General features: G+C 37.2%; 1 protein-coding gene and 1 long non-coding RNA gene across 2 annotated transcripts in view; one reads left to right on the forward strand and one right to left on the reverse strand.

The window, feature by feature from the left end:
* Positions 1 to 2,402: 2,402 nt before the first annotated feature.
* LOC127456203 (protein-methionine sulfoxide oxidase mical3a-like) overlaps positions 2,403 to 16,623 on the reverse strand; it is a 151,478-nt gene continuing 137,257 nt past the window's right edge. The window contains 3 exon segments of the mRNA XM_051724570.1: positions 2,403 to 4,186; positions 7,030 to 7,103; positions 7,259 to 7,358. Of these exon segments, the coding sequence (XP_051580530.1) occupies positions 4,002 to 4,186; positions 7,030 to 7,103; positions 7,259 to 7,358 (359 nt within the window). The 3' untranslated portion in view covers positions 2,403 to 4,001.
* LOC127456223 (uncharacterized) overlaps positions 7,895 to 16,623 on the forward strand; it is a 567,953-nt gene continuing 559,224 nt past the window's right edge. The window contains exon 1 of the long non-coding RNA XR_007899804.1: positions 7,895 to 9,559. This is a non-coding gene — a long non-coding RNA (uncharacterized LOC127456223). The remainder of the gene's footprint in view (positions 9,560 to 16,623) is intronic.

Here is a 16,623-nt window from a genome sequence, read left to right on the forward strand (position 1 = left end):
CATCTGTACGTTAATCCAGTTAGACTCCAGGTGTTCCGGAATAACATATCGAAGAAAAGAGTACCTTAGTTCATGGATGAGCGGTGAGTAAGTTTGTCCTGGTAAAAGAACCACGCTCGTAGAAGCCAAGAGGTTGGAATATCTGGAGAAAACTCTGGTTGATCTCAGCCTCATCAGAACACCCTCTCTCTTCCCCCGTTTCCTATAGCATTTCTTTTTGTTGAGAATACAGTCTTTGCACACAGTCTGTCATACAGCTGATTTATTTTCGAAACTACTGCACTTCTTGACAGTGGTTTGTAGGTTGTATCGGAGGATGCAATTCGAAATGCTTCCATCAACCCCTTGTCTTCCACCATATTAAATGGCCTACAGTCCACAGTAATCCATTTGGCTATCGTATTTGTTAGTCTTTCCGATGCAGACTTACTATTTCTGTGCTGCCTGCTCTCAGTCAGTGTGGTTTGGTGGGGCATGTTGACTGTAGCAGCCGGGGTTGTGCTAACTGCAGAGCTTGCTAAAACATGCTTTGAGTTCAGGTGGTATTTCAGGCTAGAACTGCTTCAATGGTATGCAAATTCCTTATTGCAGATGGTTCCATCTGGATGTGTTTTGAATTTAAAATTTCCCTTCAGAAGGCCAAGCAGAATTTGGTCGTCGCCTTGCATCATGCTCAAAGGTTCACTGGTAGTTGTGCAAAAAATGAAGTGTGCAATGGTTTTTGTCCTTTAGGATTCCAACAGCATATGTCTGGAGCAGAGTTTCAAATGTTCAAGAGACATTCACGGTCATAAATCCAGTGTGGAGTAGCTCTTGGTACAAACAGACAACAACAAAGAAGGAAAACAACAGGAGAAACATATAGCATAGACACCAGGTGACGGCTAGCCGACAGACACGCTGGCGCCGTCTTCCTTTTTGCTTCATCAATTATGAATTATGAGAATTATGTTGGCATTAGTGGACTTGCATTAGCATGATTTAGCTCGTGTTTATCAGACCGCTACCACTTTGTATGTGTAAATGAGGAATTGTCAAATAAAAAAAGTTAAGTATGGAGTGCCACAGGGATCAGTTTTAGGGCCTCTGCTTTTCTCCTTATATATGCTTCCCGTGGGAGATATTATCAGGAATCATGGAATAAGTTTCCACTCTTATGCCGACAATACCCAACTTTATATTTCTTTGAAACCCAACGAAATTTCACAATTCTCCAAATTAGCAGAGTGTATCAATGAAATCAAAGTTTGGATGGATAGAAATGTCCTTCTACTCAATTCCGACAAAACAGAGGTACTAATTATTGTGCCAAAATCCTCTAAAAATAAGCCGCTAAAATATAATTTGACTCTCGATGGATGTACTGTTACATCGTCTTCTACAGCGAAGAACTGAGGGGTTATATTTGATACCAATCTGTCCTTTGAAAATTAAATTTCCAATGTTTGTAGAACAGCATTCTTCCACCTCAGAAATATTGTTAAATTACGACACATGCTCTCTGTTGCTGATGCTGAAAAACTAATTCATGCGTTCATGACCTCAAGACTAGATTATTGTAATGCATTACTGGGAGGATGTCCATATTAGCCCCATTTAATCATTGTTACATTGGCTACCTGTTACATTTCGTATTAATTTTAAAATTCTGTTAACTACATACAAAGCTTTGAATGGTCTAGCTCCACAGTACTTAAGTGACCTTCTGTCACGCTATATTACATCACGTTCATCCATGCAATTATCTAATCAGCCAATCGTGTGGCAGCAGTGAAGTGCATAGAATCATGCAGATACGGGTCAGGAGCTTCAGTTAATGTCAGTTCACATCAACCATCAGAATGGGGAAAAAAGTGATCTCAGTGATTTGGACCGTGGCATGATTGTTGGTGCCAGATGGGCTGGTTTGAGTATTTCTGGGAATTTCACACACAACAGACTCTAGTTTACTCTGAATGGTGCCAAAAACCAAAAACATCCAGTGAGCGGTAGCTCTGTGGATGGAAACACCTTGTTGATGAGAGGGGTCAACAGAGAATGGCCAGACTGGTTTGAACTGATAAAGTCTACAGTAACTCAGATAACCACTCTGTACAATTGTGGTGAGAAGAATATCATCTCTGAATGCTATTCTGAGATGCGGGTTGGCGCTATTTTAGCGGCACGAGGGGGACCTGCACAATATTAGGCAGGTGCTTTTAATGTTGTGGCTGATCGGTGTATATATACAGCAAGTATAAATATTCTAAACACCAAAAAAAGCATACCACACCAAAGGCTGAAGTGATCGAGTAAAGGTTTGAGCTGGATTAATTGCATTAGTGTGTAAACAGATGCAGATTGTTGTGTTTTTGCAGGCTCTGCAATAAAAGTAACATTACAATGAAATAAATCCACCTTCATTTGTAACAACTACATTGTTTATTGCCTCTGCATACATCCAACACCCTATATGCAAATTAGCAAGATGAAGCATTTTCAAGAGCCAACAACATATTTAAAAAAATTAGGATTCATTTTTTTTTATTTTTTTTTTTACATATACTACAGTTTTCACACATGTTAATAAATACCATAAAATCTGTCAAACATTTTACAGTCTAAATAACTAGTGTTGACAATGTGTACGTTTTCATTCACAGTTATCTGTACTTACAAAGCAAAAATAAACTTGTGCCCATCTTTAATGGTGACTAAAATTAAATGTACACTTAGGAGAAAAGGCAAACATGTTCATCTGTTCCGAAACGAGCAAGACTTTAGAGCACCCACGGTGCTGTTAATCAGCAATGATGTCAGTTGGCGTTGTTAAAATATGTGATATAAAATTATTTTACAAAGACAATTATAAATAAAAACTCACTCTACAAACTTAAGAAAACTCTGTGGATGCATGAAAAGTTAAAAAGGCATGTTGCTTTAAAACCGAAGACAGTGGAAAGTTTACAACACCAAACTTTGGTGGAGAATAATTAAAATGTGAAAACGGACACGTTCTCCACATTTGATCTGATCTGAAATAGTCACAAATGCTGTGGGTACCTTATTTGTTCGTAAAACTACTGACCAACCAACAAAATGCATCTGATTGTATATCAATGTGTATTGTGTATACATATATACATATATTCTGATGAACAATCTGTATTGAGCAAGTTTACATACTAATATATACTCCACTGCTTTATGTAAACTATAGTACAAGCAGCAGATATTAATGGATTATAAATGACTGCAACCTGTTTTTTGGATATATTTCTGAAGGGAAACCAGTCAGTCTTCTAAGTATCAATGGTGAAGTGAGTTTTTCTCAGCACTTCTAACATATTTAAAGAATGCAACATTAAGTATGTTGTTTCGCTCCCAGTTTACAGCAATATCTCTTATATTATTAGGTGGCTACTGACAGATTGAAAAAGGTTTTTACACGCTACAAACCGAAGATATGTGTTAAATACTGAGGGTTCATCACATGCTTATCTGTGAAGCACACCTAATAAATAATCATTGATGGTTCGAGTGTATTATATTAAACGGGAAGGGAGTGCGACTGATTTTCAGTCAGTAGTCAATGTGGAAAAATGTTGTAGTAAATCAAGTCTAAAGACCTCTTTCCACTGAAAGTGTAACCGTTGATTGATCAGGCATTCGTTGAGAATAGTGTTTTCAGTTTGTGTAGGATCCATTAGTCTCAGACTTCCTCGACATCAGCAGGAATATGTCCCTTTTCAAAACCAAAAACTGTGGGAAAACCCAGTCAAATTAACAAACACACCAAAAAAAAAAAATCTCCAAACTGATTGAGAGAACTGATGCCTTGGCTGCTGAGAGTCGTGCCAGAACTCGTAAACATCATCAATGTGCTCGCGAGTGGATTTGTAAACGCTGTTGGCGGACTCTTTCTGCAATCTTTACACTCCCTGCAGTGAAACTGGCGAGAACCGTCGGCGAGCCGAACCGTGACCTGGAAAAAAAAAAGGGCTCTTTCTGTCTTTGATATGTTAAGCCCAGTTCAAGTTGAAACCCCTGGAAAGCATCACGGCCTCCAGATCTTTATCCTCCTCCTTCTCTCTCAGTCTCTGCTCTTCCAGAAGGGCCACCAGAGAATCTCTCTGCTCCACCACCTCCAACATCTCATTCAAGATCTGCTTCTCTTCTGCCAGCTCCTCCTCGGTCTTTAGATGATCTGCACAGAGACGACGAGACAGTATGTGACACATGACTTGAGGTGTCATTCATGTCTGTATGCACGAGTTACAAACTGAATGTTACGGTTAGGGGTTTGAGAAAGTATGAGCAACAATAATAGTCATGTTTTCCTTAGCAAGCACCAATAATGAACAAAAATAAGCATCTATCACACAGAAGTTAAGGAAGAAAACCAACATGATACCCATTTGTATTAACATACTGTAGTAGTAATTTGTTATGCAATAAAGCAACAGATATCCTGTGATTGTTAACAATGGTGGGTACTAATACGTATTTCCCGATTTGAAGTACAATTACTATTAATTCAGTTATAATGTTCATTTTGCTTACGAAAGAAATGCTCTCTCATCTAATGCTGTTAATTAAACAGGAGAACTTTTTTTTTTAAATGTCAACATTCGATGCATGGTGCAAATTTCGGGGGTCAAGAAACCCCTGAATGCAACTAGAGACCCCAGATCTAATTTTTAAATCATGTGATTTAAAATGTATTTTGTGGTTTAACACAGTTTTTTTTACTCTGTTAAAGAAATGCATTTATTCGATTTGACGCAAAAATCGTTCAGTCTGATTGGAGCATGACTCACTCACGAGTGGGGGCATGAGCACGGGACTGGAAAAGTAAAGTCTTTTGCACTCTTTGTACAGTGGAATTTAATCATCATCTAAACAGTTCAAAGTTTTTTAGAAAGAAGGCCTCAATATACTTCTGGAGAAGTTCTTCTGCGTTCTTCGTTCAGGGGTTAAAAGAAGTTCTAATCAGCTGAACAACGGTATACTGTTCCCGAACATTCAGACACCCGTCACACTGCTGTGGGAGACGTTTAGAGGAGCATTTAAATATGAGGACGCTCAGTAAAACCTTTAAAATGTGAGTAGAAGTCACGGTCAGTAAAAGACGTTTTCTCCCAAATTTGGAATGCCCAATTCCCAATGCGCTCTAAGTCCTCATGGTGGCGTAGTGACTCGCCTCAATCCGGGTGGCGGAGGACGAATCTCAGTTGCCTCCATGTCTGAGACCGTCAATCCGTGCATCTTATCACGTGGCTTGTTGAGCACGTTACACAACTTGGCATCTATGCACAACTCACAAAATGCCCCACCGAGAGCGAGAACCACATTATTCGAACTCGCGACTCTAGGGGTGGTAGTCAGTGTCAATAATCGCTGAGCTACCCAGGACCCCAGTAAAAGACGTTTTTTTTAACCACTAGATGATGATTTAAAGTAATATTTGCGCTGTAGTAAATGTTTAATTTGTCTTGTTTACATTGTGAATTCATGATGCTAATGCACCATAATATGCGCCGATTACACTCTGTTATTGTAATTTATGATGACACTGATATTACTGCAACGATGGGCATATAAAAGTGTTCATGCTCATAAATGAATGATGATATGCATATGTTACTTTGGGCAGATGTGTGAATGGTTTTCGCTGCAGATGGCACATGAGTGAATGGGCACTTGAGAGGATTACAGTAGATTTGATTCCTTTTGTGGACTAATTAATCAAAACTAAAATAATTGCATGACATGTTCTTTGAAAATGTTTCTAAGCGAATGATCGTACAGATGTAGATAAATATGCACCAGCTCGCTAACAGCTCTACACGCCGGTGTGTTCTTGTTAAACACAGACTGAACAATGTAAACAAGGTAGTAGGTGGAGCTTCAGGTCACACCCACCGATGACGTGGACCAATGACAGTAAGAAGGTGTTTAACAGCCGGTTACAAGTTTTCCTAAAAGTTCGCCCAGGCAAGCTGTTATGAACCACCGAAACGAACGCAAAAACAGCGTCTTTTTGGCCACACCCGTTCGTTCTTCGATATCGTATGAAGTACATTTGGCATTTTATCAAAATGTCTTAAATTTAAATGTGTATATATATATATATTGTGTATATTAAGAATACTGTAACGTTGGGGGTCTGGGTATCTCAGTGAGTATTGATGCTGACTATCACACCTGGAGTCGTGAGTTTTAATCCAGGGTGTGCTGAGTGACTCCAGTCAGGTCTCCTAAGCAACCAAATTGGCCCGGTTGCTAGGGAGGGTACAGTCACATGGGGTAACCTCCTCGTGGTCACTATAATGTGGTTCTCGCTCTCGATGGGGCGCGTGGTGAGTTGTGCGTGGATGCCGCGGAGAATAGCGTGAAGCCTCCACATGCGCTACATCTCCGCGGTAATGCGCTCAACAAGCCACGTAATACGATGCGCGGACTGACAGACTCAGATGCGGAGGCAACTGAGATTTGTCCTCCTCCACCCGGAATGAGTCACTACACCACCACGAGGACTTAGAGCGCATTGGGAATTGGGCATTGCAAACTCGCGACACCAGGGGTGATAGTCAGCGTCAATACTCGCTGAGGTGAATGATTTTAATATATTTATAATAATATATTTTCATAAAAATATTTGTGCATTTAGCAGATGCTTTTATCCAAAGTGAATTACAGTGCATTCGAGGTATACTTTTTATAAGTCCATTGTGTGTTGCCTGGGTATAGGAGCCATGATGTAGGTGTTGCTGTTGAGCGTTTATTAACGAGAGTGAAGTCGAATGGCTTCTTCACAGCATCTTTGTGTGATTAGAATTAAATCACTATACTACTCAATCACTGCTGAGTGAAATCTGAACATTTACCACCAAGTGGCCAATCACAGATATATACAGTCGTTTAGCACGACAGTTTTGTTGCATATGAGAGTTGTTTTTTTCTCGCATTGTGGAGGTTTGCACGTAGAGTAAAAGATCGATCTTCGTGTCGTTCATCTGGAGTAGTGATAGACCGATGTGAGAATACCTTCTACCGCCATGCGTTCTCTCAGATCCTGCTGCAGTCGACTCTGTCTGTCCTCCAACTCCAGCTCACGAGCACTACAGAGAAGATCAAAATCACTGTTACACACTGTAGAGCTTATATGAAGTGCTTTGAATATTATGTGACGTCTCATTAGACATCAAGAATCCATCAACATGACAGCATAAACAATAAGCACAGAGGTTTCCGGTTAAACTGTGTTTTTACTCACAATATCATCAGCTCCGATTCGTAGCGCACCAAGGCATTCTTCTCCTGCACCAGTTTAAACCATTCCTGCATCAGTTTTGGATCGTCCTTTTTACCCATTCCTGAAAGAAGCACATTCGAGAAGGGTGAGGAACCTGTCGGGTAAACACACATGGTCAATCAGACTGGACACGAGCAACCCACACAACAAACACAACAAATGTGATGACAGCCAAGCCCGAATGTTTTTGTCAGGGGAGGGTTGGGTGGGAATGTGGAAGACCAGGAGTCGAGACTGCCGGCTTCACAGAGGATGGCGTGGAGATACCACTTCTGATTGGACAGCATATCGTGATCGATGCTGATCAGACTGGACTTCTGAGGCATTTAGTCTTTTTCAAGGCAGTGCAAAGTACTGGAAAATGCAGAACCTTTTATCATAGAGCTACATGCATCACTTTTGAAAGATACCCACTAATACAAGACAATGTCACAATTATATGTGGAAAAAGTCTTGATTCATATTAACTTCATGTGAGGGTGAATCTCATGGAAACTTTTTTATTTCTTAAACAACAGTTTTATATATATATATATATATATATATATATATATATATATATATATATATATATATATATATATATTTATACGGGTGTTTCTTCAACTTCACTTTAAGCACTGAGCATTTCTAGAAAGTAAAGTCTCATTTTCACACTCTCAATAGTTTATTTAAATAACTAACAATGTCTAACAGTGTTTTTACATGCATTATATGGAGATTTCTGTCATTATCAGCACATCTCTAATTCTGTATTGTGTTTAATAGAATTCTGTGCTGGAAATGATGCTGATGGAAATCATTTTGAACCTTTTTCAAATATAATGACCGACTGCTTTGTCTTGCTAAAGCTAATATCATAGCTAGCATATTATGTGTCCTAAATACACACAATTAAAACACATTTGCACTTTATTTTTTTGGTTGATTGAAAATGACGGTCAGTAGAAAAGTGATATTTATCTTGATTTTGTCTCATATTTCATCTCATATTTCATGCTCTTCACTGACACTTTTGTCCGCTTGGTTAACAAGTACACTTACTTTAGAAAACACTTTATTATTAGGGGTAAAACAGTTTATTGTGCTGGAAATGACGCCACAACTGTGGGACAGTCATCATTTTGGACAAATTGATAGAAATCATTTTCACACAATAAACATAGATATGGTTTATGCTTATTTCACTCTTTGTTTAGATGATCATAGTTTTAAATGTAATAATTAGTATTTTTATAATGGATTTTCATAGTTTAATATCGAGAATCTGGGACGAGACTAAAACTGTCAAATCTATATATATATATATATTTAAAAAGTTTAAAAATGAAGAAAAATGGAATATAAATGAAGACATGATAACAAGTTTCCAATTCTTTTTTAATGACATGATCTTAAAACTAAAAAAAACAAACAAAAAAAAAAAAAAAAAACAAAACATATATATACACTACATTGCCAAAAGTATTCGCTCATCTGCCTTTAGACGCATATGAACTTAAGTGACATCCCATTCTTAATCCATAGGGTTTAATATGACGTCGGCCCACCCTTTGCAGCTATAACAGCTTCAACTCTTCTGGGAAGGCTTTCCACAAGGTTTAGGAGTGTGTTTATGGGAATTTTTGACCATTCTTCCAGAAGCGCATTTGTGAGGTCAGACACTGATGTTGGACGAGAAGGCCTGGCTCACAGTCTTCGCTCTAATTCATCCCAAAGGTGCTCTATCGGGTTGAGGTCAGGACTCTGTGCAGGCCAGTCAAGTTCTTCCACACCAAACTCACTCATCCATGTCTTTATGGACCTTGCTTTGTGCACTGGTGCGCAGTCATGTTGGAACAGGAAGGGGCCATCCCCAAACTGTTCCCACAAAGTTGGGAGCATGGAATTGTCCAAAATCTCTTGGTATGCTGAAGCATTCAGAGTTCCTTTCACTGGAACTAAGGGGCCAAGCCCAGCTCCTGAAAAACAACCCCACACCATAATCCCCCCTCCACCAAACTTCACAGTTGGCACAATGCAGTCAGACAAGTACCGTTCTCCTGGCAACCGCCAAACCCAGACTCGTCCATCAGATTGCCAGATGGAGAAAGCGTGATTCGTCACTCCAGAGTACGCGTCTCCACTGCTCTAGAGTCCAGTGGCGGCGTGCTTTACACCACTGCATCCGACGCTTTGCATTGCACTTGGTGATGTTTCCATTCCATGAAGCTCTCTACGCACTGTTCTTGAGCTAATCTGAGGGCCACATGAACTTTGGAGGTCTGTAGCGATTGACTCTGCAGAAAGTCGGCGACCTCTGCGCACTATGCGCCTCAGCATCCGCTGACCCCGCTCTGTCATTTTACGTGGCCTACCACTTCGTGGCTGAGTTGCTGTCATTCCCAATCGCTTCCACTTTGTTATAATACCACTGACAGTTGACTGTGGAATATTTAGTAGTGAGGAAATTTCAGGACTGGACTTGTTGCACAGGTGGCATCCTATCACAGTACCACGCTGGAATTCACTGAGCTCCTGAGAGCGGCCCATTCTTTCACAAATGTTTGTAGAAGCAGTCTGCATGCCTAGGTGCTTCATTTTATACACCTGTGGCCATGGAAGTGATTGGAACACCTGAATTCAATTATTTGGATGGGTGAGCGAATACTTTTGGCAATATTGTGTGTATATATATATATATATATATATGTATATATAAATTAATAAATTACATTTATTTATTTTAAATTAAATTATTATTTTAATAAAATCAATATTTAAATAATATATTTATAAATTAATCAAGCCTCCTATTGCATTCAAAATCTGCAAAACCTGCAAAATCCTTTACATTTGCGTGTCAGCTTTCACCCGGTGAAGTTTTAAGCTTATAAAACATTCATAATTCAATTATTTTCATCAAAAACCATATTGTAGCTCATTGTTAACTTCTTAGCAGTTCATGCATGTAAAAAGATCGATATTTTCGACATGTTAACTGAAAAATATAAATGTTATTATGTATGATGTCAGTTTTTTTATAAAAAGTTTTTTTTCAAAATTTGCATTAACTACAGCTAAATCAGTGTTTACATGTAAAGATATATATATATATATATATATTTAAATCAAGGTTTATAAGAAATTTCATTTGAATATAATATTGCATTAAGTGTATAAGAATTTCAAGTAATTCTCCTATTAAATTCCATATTAATTAATTACACATTAATGCTGAAAAACTAAATCTACACAACCAAATCAACTTTTTCCAACCAAACAACATGAAAACAACTATACAACACAATTACACAACATCTGTACTTGTGTACAATGTTTTTAGACAAAATGTATTCTGTTTACTGCATGAACTGCTGAATGTTAATGTGTTCATTATCAGATCAGTCTGTAGAGAGTAAAATGTGGACTTTTCTTCCTTCAACTCATATTCAGACTATGTATGCTTGAACTTTGATATAGTTTATTTGTTATGTTTGTTACATCTGTTTTGTCAGTTCTGTGTGTGTGTGTGTGTGTGCATGGAGATGCAGTCCCATTTTGAGAATATAAAAGTGTGTGTGAGAATATGGGAAAGAGCCTAAATGTAAAATATTTTTACGAAAAATAAAATTCATAAATGTGCGAAAATATCTGCATAATATCATGTGTAAAGCCATAATTGATGGCCGGTCAAAATTGACCCGGGAATGAAAAAAATTCTCTCTTAAATAATTTCTTGTAAAAATCTGAATAAATAAATACATAAATAAATAATAATAATAAAAAAAAATAAGATGTTAATTTTGGTAGTCTTGACAAAGTCACAAAGTTTGGTTCCTGTACAAAAATCTATGTGGTATTTAAAAATTATGATTTACCTCTACCGGGTCAAAAATGACCCGAACGCAAAAGAGGGTTAATAAATTAATAAATTAAATCAATTTAATTTATTTTAAATTAAATTATTATTTTAAAAAAATAAAATAAAATTTATATAATAAATTGTATATACAGTGTGTGTGTATATATATATATATATATATATATATATATATATATTATTAGTGCTGTCAGTCGATTAAAATGTTACATCGTGATTAATCGCAATTTTTTTTGTGTAGCTAATCACGCTTAATCGCAGATTTTGAAAATGTTGAAATTTGATACTATATATACTTTTTTCCTGTTAAAATGTATTTATTTCCATCTTAGGGAAGAAAACAAAACTAAATGTAGCAATATAATGCTTTATTAACTTTTTCCTACTCACACAGTATAAAGATAGAAATGCACTAAAATAGCAATTCAAGTAATATTAAATATTTCCCAAACTGGGAGTTTGACTAATTAAAATAACTAGTTTCCCTATAGGTTGCATATTCATTGCAATGGGCATTAAATCTCTTAAACTCTCATCCTCCACAATATTAATCTGCCAGTAGACTGCGACTATCTGCTTGCTTACAGCAATCGTGAAACTGCGTTCATGAGTCGCATCAGAGCGTCATGCTTTGAACTCCACGTGAAGATCGCTTGCAGTCTGCGTTTTCGTGATAGTTAAGACTTGACATGCTTCTGCGGAAAATTTAAATGTTTGATTTCTATCACAAGTCCCATCTGGGCTTGTTTTGTACATCAAAAATCATTAAGAGGTCCTTTCTCCATCATTTTATCAAGGAAGCGCTGTTGTGTGTGTGTGTGTGCAGAGATTCTTTTATTTACTGAGATAACGATGTCCACGGCTCTATCAAAGGAAAGGAGAGAGCGTAACAGCCACGTAATGCTATTTATGCTAAGCTTGTAGTCTCACCTTGGTAGAAGGGCTCTGCTGTGTGTGTGTGTGTCAGTGTAATGAATTCGGGCGAACAAATGACAAAACTTCTGCCCTGCCCAACATGCGCAGTAAATGCGATTAAGAAGAATGTACGTGTTAAGATTTTTAAATTAATTGCATGTGTTAACGCGTTAATTCTGACAGCTCTAATATATATATATATATATATAAAACTAATAATATTATTTTCATAAAAATCCACCTGCTGGGGAATAAGTGCACAAAGTTGAAAAATCCATTACAATTTTTTTTTATTTAATTTAATTTAATTAATTTAATTACATTTATTAATTAATTTAATTAATTAATGTAATGTAAAAAATACAATGTATTTTTTACATTGTATCAGTTCTCAGTAGCCTACTCTAATGGAGAGAGAAAAATAAATAAAATCTAATTCTTGTTAATGTGTAGCATTTAAAAAAATACCACTTAAATTACTAAAGTGTATTTGTAAAGCCATAGTATACAACACGGAAGTATTTGCTGTACTGTATTTACTTTAAACAGGCTTAAATAAAAAAATCATACTGCACAACTTGAGATTTTTTGGTGTATTATAATAATGAGAATTTGGCAGGAAAGTGTGTTTGTCATGAAAATAATGTTACAATGTAACAAGGTCTTAATATTCCTAAAATTATGCATGCCATTTTATTTACGCAAAATATAATTTCGTATTGTTCGCCTTTTATTTTACGGTGTTAAATGATATTTCTTAGTGAGATTCACCCATACACCAGTTTTGTCCATAACTTATTTCCTCCATAAATGATACTAGTTATCCTACTTTAAAACACCACACCATAATAATGCTCTGGCTCTTCGTTACTTGCACTACAGTGTTTTCATGTGGTAAAGTGCCTCACGGCATGCACTGATGAAGTCCATGATCAATGCAGAGTCTACAACTGTACGAGTCAACTCATGCTAGTACAGTCCCAGATGTCTATGAAAGCCCTTCTCCCATCCTTACAGACACATACATAAACACACTCATGAAGCCAAGCGGTGTCCATGAGCTTTCGCAAACCTGGATGCGTCGTGACGTACTTAGCTGACGGAGAGGCGGCTCTTGCAACACAAAAGGGAAAAAGACAGTACACACATAAACCGAATGGCTGTGTTCGCGGTTGCTGGCCTTGACTGTTTGAAACACACAGAGGCAAAGCAGAGCTCCTCAGACACAGAACAATGAGAGACAGAGGAAACAGAAGACAGGTTTTGGGAGGCTAAACTTATCCAGCAGAACGCACTGCAATCGGCCTCCCAACACTCAGCCCCATGCTTTTCCCAAGAAGAACACAGAGAAAGAAGAACCACAGTTAGAGAACAGCCACGCTAATGCTGTTATTACACACACACCAGATTACAAACCGACAGAACTATACAATGAGCTCGTGAAATATGTTGCTGATACACTTTTGATCTACTGCATTTAAAGTCAACATGAAACAGCATTTACAAGCCATTTTAAGCTCCTATTTTAGCAAATGAAACAGAACATACGATTCAAAAAGAAGGATGGCTTGATTTGATTATTTTATCCATCCAAAACAGCTATCTGGCTATTGTTAACTAGGGTTGTAAATATTTATCCTGACAACGATTCGTTTATGATACTTCACTAAACGATTACGATGCAACGTGAAATCTGAAATTTGATCACGATTCGTTTCAATCCAATTTGACTCGGTTATATTGGAACGATTCTAATTATTAAATAAAAAATATGCACGCTTTGACTGAACATTCTTAACTTTGACATGCACAAGACTTGAGCGCTAATGTCACAGATGCTTTTAGGACCAAGGAGGTTTAGCTTACATGTGTGGCTGCATATATACACTGATTTGATATCAATAAAAAATAACATAATGACTTGATTCATAATGAACAAATGCACACACACTCCAGTTATGTAAACTGTGAGTGGAATATCATGCCACATGCCATGTACCGTTAACATTTATAGCACAAATAATTACAAATTAAATATGTTGTGTGCAGCCAGACAAGGTGTTTTGACTACAAGTTCATTATTCATTTTCAAACAGTTAAAATAATGATGGCAACTTAATTTGAAGTGCATTTATTTCTCTCCAAACTGCTGCAAGGAGGCTCATGTAATCTGAGATCTGTATTACACTGGGTATTAATACAGTAATGATAATCGATTGTTAAATTCTGCAATAAATGCATTGACATTTCAGTAACACTTTCTATAAAGCCCATATTTATAATGCATTATAAAGAGCATTATACTGATTTCAAAGTGTCTTATAATACACCTTATAATAAGTTATAACTTCTCATAATAATTATAACTACAGTTATAATACATTATAAGACTTCCCCTATTCATAGTTATACTTTAGAGTATAATGCATTATAACACAAGCAACATCCAGTTATAACACAGCAGAAGTTAATAAAGTTAATGTTATAAGTGCTGTATAGTGTAAACAGTTAAAAGACATTATGACACGATCATACGTGAAAGTTACAAAAGCAATATCTTCTTATAAACAGTAATAACAAAGTTATAACACATTACAAGTCAAACTTATATAATGGAAGTTATTTATAAATAAGATGCACAAACATTAAAGTTTATTGAATAGAGTTCAGTATAGAATCAGTTTGATTTTTTATTCTTGGGCGTGTTTAACCTTTAAACGCATACCTCGTGTCTTTAGAGACCCGTGACCTCATTACACCCCCTGCACCTCTTTAGTATTCCTCAATCTATCTCATAAATAGTGTGACACACACACACACACACACACACACACACACACACACACACACACACACACACAAACACACACACACAAACACACACACACACAAACACACACACACACACACACAAACGTACACAAACTTGCAACATTTTCTTTTTAATTTTTTTAATGGTTTAAGTATCAAAAGTGGTCTCTAGAGACCCGAGGTATGTGAGAGTGTCTTTTTATTTTTCCATAAATGATATTTATTAATGATTATTTCATTTCTATTTAAGTTTACTCTTACAGGATATCTATTTCTTTGTTTTTTTTTACAAGAGAAATTGAATTGATTTTCTGTGCAATAATGAATTATCAACAATGGTGAATTATCAGTGTCCCATGTACACATACTGTACATATTATACATGTTATTTCTTACTGAAGGTGGCGCTGTTGTTCCAGTGATTGATTGGATTTACATTTGACATTGTTAGCTGACGTAGAAACAACATGGAAGTAAACTATAGCAAGTGTAACACATGAACAGGATGATATGACTGTTGTCATTTGGGTGTACTACTGAAATAATGTAAGTTGTGCATCTATTTAGACTCAAAAACTGCCTGAGAAAATACATATGTGTAATGTAGGTGTAGCTTAGGTGTAGCTGATGTGTATCTTATGTGTAGATTATGTGTAGCTCAATATGTGTTTGACAGCCAGTTGATTTGTCCTGATTTGTTGCATTATCTCTTTAATTTATGAAAAATAAAACATCAAAATATATCAAATATATTTTATTTTATTATTTCGTAATTGTCTCGAAAATATTTTGAAAATGTTACACTATCTGGGCATTTTGTATATCCATTTTTGATAGATATAATGCCGGGTCTCTAAAGAACCGAATATGTAAGTGTGTTTGGGGAAATGTGTGTTATTTTGTATTTTGTGCATGTGTAATGTCTATAATCTCTGGCATTACTTGTCTTATAACCACTTAAAAATATCTTATGGAGAGTTTCCCCTATATGCATTTGAATTATGAGCGCTGCTGTTGGGATTTCACACGGGTAATTTAATATTCTTGATGCAACATAACGCTTGCCAGCCCCAGTCAGCTGTGCACTTTCTACACTGCGAAAGAAACCCCACCACCCCCACACACACACCCACACACACACTCACACACACACTCACACACACACCCACACTCGCTCGCTCACTCACACACTCACCACACTCACACCCACACCCACACTCGCTCGCTCACTCGCTCACGCACACGCATACGCACACTCACACGCACACACAAACATTCAATCACATTCACACAAACACACTCACACACACAAACACACTCACACACAAACATTCACATTCACACACACACACTCACACGCTCGCTTGCTCGCACACAGGCACGCACGCTCACTCACACACACACACACACTCACACTCACACACACTCACTCACTCACTCACTCACTCACTCACTCACACACACACTCACACACACACTCACACACACACTCTCACACACGCACACACACACGCACACGCACACGCACACGCACACACACAGCGTCACCGCATAACACACGTTTCAAACTCGCTTCATTTGAAGTGGCCCGCGAGCTCATTTCTGAAATGTAGGATGGCAGAGGATCGCAACATTTCACTGATCAATCAATAATATAATGTGAATATAATATATGTGAATATAAATGAGCCTTCACCCTGTCATCTGTATGTTTTGGAGCACATTTTGCTCGCTTCAA

This window comes from Myxocyprinus asiaticus, chromosome 18, assembly GCF_019703515.2.
Source record: "Myxocyprinus asiaticus isolate MX2 ecotype Aquarium Trade chromosome 18, UBuf_Myxa_2, whole genome shotgun sequence".
Classification (NCBI taxonomy): domain Eukaryota; kingdom Metazoa; phylum Chordata; class Actinopteri; order Cypriniformes; family Catostomidae; genus Myxocyprinus; species Myxocyprinus asiaticus.